This window comes from Frieseomelitta varia, unplaced genomic scaffold (assembly GCF_011392965.1).
Source record: "Frieseomelitta varia isolate USP_RPSP 00005682 unplaced genomic scaffold, Fvar_1.2 scaffold_323, whole genome shotgun sequence".
Classification (NCBI taxonomy): domain Eukaryota; kingdom Metazoa; phylum Arthropoda; class Insecta; order Hymenoptera; family Apidae; genus Frieseomelitta; species Frieseomelitta varia.
Genome location: NW_025110061.1, coordinates 118,261 through 129,199, shown reverse-complemented (window position 1 = coordinate 129,199; position 10,939 = coordinate 118,261). Strand labels below are relative to the sequence as shown.

The 10,939-nt window shown below is 41.1% G+C and overlaps 1 protein-coding gene across 1 annotated transcript in view; it reads right to left on the bottom strand.

Moving 5' to 3' along the window:
* The window catches only part of LOC122530042 (junctophilin-1-like), a 55,810-nt gene that overhangs the window by 4,279 nt on the left and 40,592 nt on the right, over window positions 1–10,939 (bottom strand). Inside the window, exons 3-8 of the mRNA XM_043656672.1 lie at window positions 3,446–3,741; window positions 3,140–3,307; window positions 1,887–2,996; window positions 1,531–1,757; window positions 1,108–1,245; window positions 445–709 (exon numbers count right to left, since the gene is read on the bottom strand). Of these exons, the coding sequence (XP_043512607.1) occupies window positions 445–709; window positions 1,108–1,245; window positions 1,531–1,757; window positions 1,887–2,996; window positions 3,140–3,307; window positions 3,446–3,741 (2,204 nt within the window). The remainder of the gene's footprint in view (window positions 1–444; window positions 710–1,107; window positions 1,246–1,530; window positions 1,758–1,886; window positions 2,997–3,139; window positions 3,308–3,445; window positions 3,742–10,939) is intronic.

Sequence of the window (10,939 nt, the reverse complement as noted above, 5' to 3'; positions counted from 1 at the left end):
TTCTCCCGAAGGGACATCATCCGGTGAATAGACTCGTGACAAAGGCCGAAATCCTAAATGATGCGCTAAAGGGGGAAATCGAGCAGAAAGGGAGCAGCCAAATTAAAATTCACGGTGTCGAAAGGACACGCTGAGAAAATATGAATGTATATCTACAGATAAAAAAAAGAAAAAAAAGAAAAAATGAGACAATTAAACATGAAAGTATTGCTCGCACCTTACACCTTCAAATTTCATTTTGAAACGTTACCTGCGTGAAAGTGAAAACCGAACAAACGTGCGAAACTCAGACGCAAAGAAAGCTCGCGGCTCCCTTTCGTTGTCTCGTGACGCAAGTGCAAGGACGTCGGTGTCGCGTGACAAATAAAGAGACAGGAAAGTATATAATGCGAATGTAATATCTATGTGGTGGACAGTACGCACGAAGAAGAGAAGAAGACTCACCTTCGACATGCCGCCCCCGCCGCCGCCGCCGCCTCCGCCGCCGGATGCGGTCGAACCGCGTCCGGGAGTGACGTAGAGGCTTTCTGTACGCTTAGGCTGCCCCGGACTCGGTAGAATATCCTGTCCAAGGTTACGATTCTTCAGCAAGGCGCTCTCGAATTGGCTGGACGTCGAGGCTGCGTACGTCGGCGTCGCGGCACCGCTTCCCACCACGGATCCGTTTAATGGCGTGCCCGATCGAATCGCACTCGGTGCTCTCATTGATCTAAATTCGTCGATCGAAGCGTTAGAAATTTCCTTTCGATCTATTTTTTTTTTTTTTTTTTTTTTGGGGGGGTTAGTTAACAAGTAACCTACTAATTATGATACCAATGGTATTTGTTAAATTTTTATTATTGATTGCGAAAGCTTGAAAGTATAGAACGAATAGTTGAGTAATGTGAAGGATGAATGTTAATTTGTGTTATTGTTGCTATTAATATTGTACTATTTTTCGATTTTCGGTCGTGAATGTAACAATTGAAGAAACTGTGCAGAAAGTCGCTTGTAGTTAACGATCAGAGGTGAAACAACGATGCAAGATTAAATAAGTGATTCAGAATTAAACTGAAAGTTTCGTAGGCATCGTAACTAAAAAAAAAAAACAAATAAATTTCGGAGCACCTGTCGAGCATGTCCATGGATGGATTCGTGACGGTTTTATCGACGGACGGCTGTCTCGAACCAGTCAACCGGGAATGCGCTCTAGCGTATCGGTCTACGGAACTATCGCGACTGGGTGGCCTTTTATAATGATCTAGCCTGTAAAGTGACAAGCGAAAATCTAATTTACAAGGTATTGCTCAAAAAATCATAGTTCAAAAACTATGCACAAAGAATTTCCAGTGCTAGAACTGAATAGAATCAATGTGCTGAAGTGTGCATCCACGTATTCTTTGTGTGTAACAATTTTATATAATTTTGCCAAAAGCACACGTTGGTTACAAGCAACTGTGACAAGAAAAATCTCAACTCGAGTTTACGGATTTGCTGCTTCTAACTGAACGTATCGTGTTTTGTAAAAAGCGTAAAAGATCAGCCGAGGACCTGTCGTTCAGCGTTTGCCCGATGGTGCTGGGTCGGTCTTGGGGAGTCAAAACCTTGCTGTTCCTTCGTATACTCGTAGAACTCGGTGGTCGTTTCGCGTCCCCATCTGGTTCGTATTGTTGCGGAATCTGGGTTTGCGACTGTGGCGGTAGTTGTTGGGACTGCCCGTACATTTGCTGTGAGTTGTATTGATTCATTTGACTTGGCCCGTATTGATTCGGCAACGTCTACAGAGAGATATTGAACGACATTGATATAGATAACGCGTAATCGGGTGGAACTTTCTACACGATTTGATTAAAACAAAAGAAGGAGGATAAAAATAACTCTGTACAGTCCATTTAAAGCGTTATCACCTGCTGATTAGGATAACCCTGCGTGTTTTGATATCCTTGCGGTCCAATCTGCTGCTGATACAAATATTGATCGCCCTGAGGTGGACTCATAGGTTGATACTGAGACTGACTGTAGGGACTACTTTGAACAGGGTATTGATTCTGCGGAGCGTATTGGCCACCTTGGAACTGACTCATCAGCTGATACTGATTCGGTATACTGTTAGGGTACTGGCCCTGTTGAACGGGACTCTGAGCCATCGTCTGAGGGTACTGAGTTTGATAAAGATTTTGACCGCTCAGCGATGTCTGATTCAATTGATTCAGAGGTAGCTGGTTCACCAGTTGAGCCGGAGTCGGATTCGACAGCTCGCTCTGCGACAACTGATTCTGCGGTAGCTGATTCTGCGGCAACTGATTGCTCAGCAGTTGATTTTGCAACAGTTGGCTCTGCGGCTTCATGCTGGTTCTCCTGATCGACTGCATCACGTTACTCGCCGTGGTGGTTGGCCCCGACGTGGTCGATCCCGACGTTGGCTCCGAGGTCGGGCTCTTCATCGGCGTGGAGCCAGGCTGGTCCACGCTGGCCGCCTTGTGAAGGATACTCTTCCCTGGTACGGTGTCCTGGGGCGGTGGCACGTACTTCGGTATCTCTCTGTTTCGCAGCCTCTCCAGTCCAGGTTGCCGAAAGTCCGGCGCGAATTGCTTGGCCGTCTGCTGAGCCAGTTCCGAGTCTTCCCTCGCTTGCTCGGCAGCCGCGTCCGCCAGCTCGGCTCTCCCTCGAGCGGTGGCTGTTCTCGAGATCGCGATATCCGCTTTTTGAAGCGCGATCTTGCTCGCCCTCTGAGCCGCGTTCACCGCGGCCTCTATCCTCTCGCGGAACTTGGCCGATCTGATAAGGAACAGGTGCTTCTTCTTCTGACTGGTGATCAACACGTTGTTCTTGTACTTGCCCTCCTCCTTGGTGCCGTCCCTGAACGTCGTCACGCCGTACCCGTATTTCCGGTTGTTGAACCACTCGCCCTCGTATCGCAGACCGTCGCTACGCTCCGATATACCGAAACCTGTCCTCTTGTCGTTCTTCCATTCGCCTAGATACGTCTCGGTCACCGAAGCGTCCATTTGCTCGTCCTGTGAATGAATTGTCGTTCTTAGAAACTTCAGTTCCCTATATTCTCCAACGATCAAACACAGACGGACAATTTGTCATTTCTGTAAAAAAAAAAAAAATCGACCTCGCCTTTCATCAGACGAGATGTCGCGACAAATCTCACCTCGATGACGAAGGACGCGTTACTGTCCGTGTGAACGGATGCCGAAGCCTGGCTCTGCGAGCTCTCTGTCGACATCCACGATGCTGAGCTAGCGTTGCTCCTAATACTGCCTCCAGTACCGTGTTTCTCCAAATCACCCGTACTCCTCTGCTTCCGAATCTTCAGCCCCTGAAATTCACCGGTTATCGTTCAGTCTTATCCCGTACTTCTCAGCTATTAACTATTCTCCGATTCTTTCCTACGTGCTCCAACGTTCTTCCCGGAAAAAAGTAGGAAAACTTCAACGGGATTAAAGTTACGCTTTACCGAGAGGATGCCCTTCTTCAATGACTTTTCCGTGAGGCTCTTCCTCCTTGCCGGTGGATTATCACTCCTGGCTTTGAGCACGAAGCCACCCCTGCTGTCGCCAACCCGACGATCCCTTCTGTCGGTCGGTTCCGGCGTCGGTGCCACCGCGCCGCCATCGTCCGCGCTTCTCAGGGACGTCAAGGAAGCCCTGACTTGCTTCGACGGTTTGTAATGACTTGCCAAACCAAAAGGCGCGCTCGCTCTCACGCCATATCCGTGCCTCATGCCGTGGTACCATTGCCCCTGATACGTGCCTGCGGAAAATAACAGCATAATAATTCGTTAATCCATTGGTTATTTCGGTCTGAACTCTGTCTACTGAACTACTCATCTCGCGTCACCTTGTCGTCAGTGTCGCTATCAACAGGACTTGAATTTAACTGTAAACTGTTATAAATATAAGTTATTTAGTAAACTTTTAACTTCTAAATTATTCCTTTTTCCGTTTTCAATTGACTTTTACATGAAAATTTTTAATTCTGCTATAAAAGTTCAATCTTCACAGTTATTTTGCATTTAATAAAGGTTATAAAGGAACATTTATTTCTTAACAGATGTTTCAAAGTAAAATATAAAAGTTTATACTCTATTTCACTTGCAATTGGCATCATTTAAGGAATTGGGAACAGGATAAATAATAGATGAGTAATTAAGTCGAGATTTTTATGCAATTATATGATTCAAGGTTTCAACTTCAAACCTACGTTACACTTAACGATAAATTTTAAAGAAAGAAATTTAACTGTTTTTCAAAGCGAAATATTTGTATATTTATACAAGTTTGTATTATATTTATAAATAATGTATTGTATTATATAAATATATTATAAATAAATATAATAATGGCACAAATATTTTTAGCATTCTTCAAATATCATTTGAAATATTATCTTAGAAATTTTTTACAACAAATAAAATATTATATTTTTAAAAGTACGTTCTTTCGAACAAATAAAATATTTTATTTTCAGAAATACATGCATAATATAAACTAAATATCTATTTACCATTTGCCATTTAAAATAGTATTTTACCCAGCTCTGCTCAATCAATTTTACATCAAAGCTACGTGGTAGGGCGAGCAATGTATAAGTTTCTCACGCCAGAACGCTACTTGTTCGCTACACAACTGTTTTAATTCGATTTATAAGCGAATCACCGGGCCCCCGTTCGCATCTCTAAACTTCCCTGTTTCTTGCGTTTCGTTTCAGTGTTACGAGTCTCATAATGGTACCATTCACATTTGCATTTGAAGCACCAAGTCGCGCGTAAATCGGCGAGAAGCATTCCGAATCTTTTTTTTTTTTCCCCCCAGCGGAACTCTCCTCTTTTAACCGTCCTTTGATACATACATACGCTTTGCAAATTCGTTTAAAGCGTATTCCATTCCCTTTTCTCTGGAATTCGCCGTGTGTCCAATCAACTACCGGCGGGATTTACATATTCCCGGCGCAGCGTGAAGACGGACGAAACTTCGCGGTTCAGCGGTTCACCGGTTCGGCCAGAGACAGAGTCGGGGAAATCACGTTCCGGGAACGATACTGCATACACGCGGGCGGATGTGACGAATTCCCAGGAACGCTCGCGCTCCGGTAATAAGGTGCATTGTTTTTGCCAAAACGTGACCGCGTTTCAAAATGTGCCGCGTGAGTCATGTACCGAGCGGCGCGCGCGTACTCGCGAGGAACAAAAATTTACGTTACATGAAAAATGCGTGTGGGCGCATTCCTCGTTCGTGGAAAATCTAAATTCCACGCCGATGAGATACCGCAGACCGTCTGCGAACTATCGTTGATCTAACACCGGGCTCGGCCGTCGTCGTCGTACGAAGCCTGTCATTAACGACCACGCGAAGAGTTTTCAATTTTCACGCAGCTTCCTCCACCTTCCACCGTTCTTTCATTCTTTCCACATCGAAGAAACTTGCACAGTATTGCAAATGGGCTGTGGATTGAGATGTTGGAAGAATCAGACATCAAGGGATCCAAACATCGAAGAATTTAAATATACGAACGTCTAACTGTTCAAGCGTTCAACTGCCTAAACGTTTGCATATCCAAATTTTAATATTCCAGCATTTAAATGTCGAACGTACAAATATTCGAGTATCAAGCGTATTAAAAATATCTAAATTTCCAATGAGCTTCCGTCTCTTTGATTTCTTCAACGAGACTAGAAATTTTCATAAAATTCACAATTTAATTATAACCTAAAATTTCACAAAATTATTTTTATCATACATCCGTGTAACATACTTTTGGGCATTTCTTATTTCAAAAAATTTCTTATTGATCGTACGAAGGATTGTGACTTTTCATAAAATTCACTTAATTATAACCTAAAATTTCACAAAATTATTTTTATCATACATCCGTGTAACATATATTTTTGGGCATTTCTTATTTCAGAAAGTTTCCTGTCGATCGTACGAAGTATTGTGACTATGAATTTTCATAAAATTCACAACCTAATTATAACCTAAAATTTCACAAAATTATTTTTACATCTGTGTAACATACTTTTGACTATTTCTTATTTCAAAAAATTTCCTGTTGATCATACAAAGGATTGTGACTACAAATTTTCATAAAATTCACAATTTAATTATAACCTAAAATTTCACAAAATTATTTTTATCATACATCCGTGTAACATACTTTTGGGCATTTCTTATTTCAAAAAATTTCCTGTTGATCGTACGAAAGATTGTGACTACCAATTTTCATAAAATTCACAATTTAATTATAACTTAAAATTTCACAAAATTATTTTTACCATACATCCGTGTAACATACTTTTGGGTATTTCTTATTTCAAAAAATTTCCTATTGATCGTACGAAGGATTGTGACTACGAATTTTCATAAAATTCACAATTTAATTACAACTCAATATTCCACAAGATTATTTTTGTCGTGCGCCCATGTAACAAAAATTTTTAGACAGATTTTTGGACATTACAAAAAGCGTTTCAAAAAGTTTCCTGTTGATTGTACAAAGGATCGTAACTGCAAATTTTGATAAAATTTATAATCTAATTATAATTCAAAATTGCTTTCATCGTACACCTATGTATTTTGGGGTATTTCGTATTTCAAAAAGTTTCACGTTGATCGTACAAAGGGTCGCGAAAGTTTAATGAATAAAACGTGGTATTTAGGTTAAAGCTACGGGCCGAGCGATGGCGATAATATCGCGCGTCTATTGGGAATATTTGAGAATAATTCGATGCGTCTATTACGGAACGTTGTTCGGTGAAAACAACTTCTCTCTCCATTGAATTTCCGTCATCGTGGTCCCGAAAAACTCTCGTGTCAGCAGTCGAATTCTTCCGCGACATATTTCGCCGAAAAAAAAAGAAAAAAAAAGAAAAAGTATTTCGTTAGGAACGGAGACAAAGGACCGGCGACAATGAACACATTTCAGTAGGCCGCAACGATCAACAAAGTGGCAGCGAGCTTGTCGAAAGCGTTTCCATTCTTGCGCCCGTTCCACGCGCGGCTCTCTATTATTCGTCCAACAATAATCATCAAAGTCTTTCGTCCCGTATTCGTCGGGCATTAACAAAGTGCCGCGATTGCAGCCGGGAACGATGCATCGTCGTTTGTCGTTGCACGACGCACGGCTGGCGGTGCTTCCTCTCCCTTTATGCCAGCCGCGATTACAAAGCGAACCTTCCGCGGATTCGATTCGTACACTCAGCGACAATGCGCTTCTCCGATCGTTCGCGCTTTCAGACGGTCTCGGTTATTGGACATCGATTTTTTTTTTCCAAGAGCAAGCGTCTTTTTCGAGCGCGAGCGTCTTCAATTAAACCATTTCTGCTCTTTCGACTATTTTCAATTCGATTGCGTTCCTTTTTATAGCTGGAACAATTATTGGATTGCGAGGAAAGTTCCTTCTTTAGTTAATGGACAATCGCGGAATTACAGTTTTTTGACAGAGACGGTTTGACGATTTCGTAGAAATCTCGTGTGTATCTTTCTTTCGTTATTTTATTGTTCGTTGTATATTATTTTTCTTCGTAATAACAACAATTTTTCTTTATAATAATTATAATAATAAATTATAATAATATATTATAATTATAATAATAAATTTTTCTCTATAATAATTTTCTTCCTTAAGGTATCATCGGAGTCTAGTGAAATTACGTTTGCTACGTCTTTCAATTCATTCTCGATTTTCTCGAAAGTCACTCGTACTTTTTCTATAGCTAAACTCCGTTGAAATTAAAGGATTTGATCTCTCTTCTAAAAGATCATTCTCAATAGTCTCTGATCATTTCTGATAATCGATCGTCTGTGTTTAGACAACTCTTAGGAGCTCCCATCTACCGGGAAATTCCACGATCAATAGATGTCACTACTGTCATAGAAAAATACCCTACATATTTTTCTCCCCTATTTAAAAGAAAAGAACTAGCTTCCTCAATTCAATTATCAAAGACTAATCCTTTGCAAATTCATTGCGGATACGCTTTAAACGAAACATTCTACTCCAATAGTTACAACGATCGAGGGGAGGAGTCTCGGATAAAACAGCATGATCAATCAACATCGATAAATAAAACGCTTCCTCCTCTTCCTCCTCCTCCCAGAAGATCATGCCACGCGTGGATCTTCGCGGGCAGCCACGAGGCCTACTCTCGGCCGGTATTAAAAAATTAACGACGCAATTTATCGCGCGATCTGTCCATTTACTAAGGTCATTAGGCGAGGAGAGGAGCGGGTCGTCTGCTGATCGATTGCAGAGCCGGCAGCCAGCCTCGTTTCAGAAAACTACCAACCGCCGTGTGTGCATGTATGTGTGTGTGAAAGAGAGAGGAGAGGGCTAGGAAAATGGAGTCTGCGGACGGCATTATTGCAGCCCGAACTGTACATATGGAAAACGGGCGACTCTCTCCCTTCCCTTCAGGCGGAATATTATTTCGCCAGCGTTTAAGCAAGTGGGTCACGCGGTGCTTCTCGACACGCTTCGACTGCCGATGCGAGCTCGGTCCACGAAATTGCGCACCACCGTGAATCGCGCCTCCTAACCTCCACCCCCTCCTCTTTTTAATTAATTTCGGCCACTTCCCGCTTCTTTCTGTTCTCCGCCAGTGAACGAACGATAAATCTCCAACCTACCCCTCCAGGGGCTCGAAATTCTTCCCGTGCCTCTTTCCTAGCCTATATTTTCCCTTCCTTTTCGTCTCCTTCGTTTCGCCGAGCAGCGAATTTTCGCTCTTGGCCGTCTTGAGAGATAATTGGGAGCGAAGACGCGTGAACATCTGCGCGAATAGGTTCGGCCGGGGAAAGCAAATCTTTGTGGAAATTAAAATAGAAAGCTGAAATGAACGGAGAAATGTATCAAGACGTTGCGAACGTCTGTATGAGATCTCTGTCAGAGATTGAATTGATGAAATAGGTGGTACATAAGAGAGTAGAAAGTTTTGAAACGAGGATCTATCATATAATAACAGAATGTCGCGGACGTTTTTACACAAATTCATCTCTCTGTGAATATAATTTCGTCTATTAACCCTCGAATAGCCGACGCGTCTATTCACATTTCACCTGTAGCTGAATTTTTATTATACTTGCTTTGCACCTAACTTTTTGGTACAGGATGTTATCCAATAATGTTTATAATATAGAGGGTAGAGGAGTTTGTTTGAAAAAATGTAAAATTTTGTAAACATATTTATGTGCACTGCGTGCATACAACGTTATTGTGTTTTATTGCATGTTCTTTGCATGTAAATCGCAAACATTTGGCACATTTGGCACTATATTTATTATCATTACCTATACATATATCGCATCAAGTGACCCGCTACGCGAGGGTCATTAAATATCGCAACGAGTATATTTGAAGTATTTTTGTACATTTAGAATCAGTCTTTGCGGTTATCTCAAAAATTAACGATTGTTGTTACAATGTTCTTCGACGAGTCGACGATACGTCTGTTGATACGTGAAATGATTTAGAGTCGAGTAAGTAGTTTCTTATCGTAAAGAAAAATACGAAAAAATATCTCGTACAAGTGCACACATGGCCATTGATAAGATTATCTGTAACTGTTTATAGTTCTTTTTCGATAGAATGGATAGAAATACTTGTCGGACTCGGTGGAATAACATAAAGAATGTTTTATTATTAAAACGAATTATTATCTCTCAGATAAAGATGGACAGACATTATGGAACGTCGTAAAAAAGTTATATCTACATCTTTCACGTATAATAAATTTCTTTTCCCATTTATATTCACGTTTTGCCTTTCAATTGTGACTTTATACTTAAATATCGACTCTTTTCCTGTATGTGAACCATTCGATGAGTCGAGTAGATTAGACCAACCTCTATAGTATCAACTGTTGGAAATAATCTTCGAAAATTCCTGAATTATTGTTTCGTATCAACGTGAAATATTTCGAGTGAGTAAATGATATCGTTTAATAAATGATTACTCACAGCTTGCGCCAGTGAAAGCGTTTCAATATCTACGAACGTATCAGCGATGATTCATCGTAGACATTAATCACAGAAATTACACAGAGATCGATCCACCAAAATATCTAATGCTAATCTGCTAATCAACCGTAATCGAGTTTCATCTGCAGTCTTCCGTAACTTCATCCCCCTTTGTGCCAGACTGCGCGAAAATTCAAAGAAGCTTCGTTTTATCTCGAGGAACATCGTTGCCGTTCGTCATCTCGGATTCTAATGCAATTATGGAAATTAGCCTTCTTCCCTGTGATTCCTATTCCTAAGCACAGGTCCCGAAATCCCGGCTGAATCAAGATTTGAAGTCGCTCGTGGTAGCAACGCGGGAACGTTTCGCTTCAGTTATTCGGGTCAACTCTTGTTTCGAAAATGCCACCGGACGAAAAGTCCCGTCAACGCGGTGTACCGTCGACGATTTTGCAACACTCGCGACGATGAGCGGAGATTCGTCGCGACCACGTGGCTCTTTTCGCGGACAAAACGATCATTGTAAGATAAATATTGCAATAAACAACAATCGATCATGTCCAATGCAAATACCGATGCAGGTCGTAATGTTAACATATTGCGTACCACAATCGGCGCGCCTAACCTGGGGCCACACATTTTTGGAGCAACGAGGGAACTTTGTACAATGCGTATATATATGCACTTTAATTCACATTGATAAAATATTCTTAAATATTACTGTATATTTTTTATAGTAATATTTAAGAATCTATTTATCACGCATTTAAGATTTTAACTATTATTTATTTTATATTTATATTAACACATTGAAGACGGCATGCTCTGATAAACACACAACCTGTATTTTCTCCTATTTTTTGAATCATTTAATATATGATTGAAAGCGTTTAAGAGAATATATAGCATTTGGCAAGTGTGTTATTTTATTAAATAAAATGAAAATAACTCTAGTAAGGTTTCCTGGTGTGGTATGTTAGGAAACAATTTCCCTA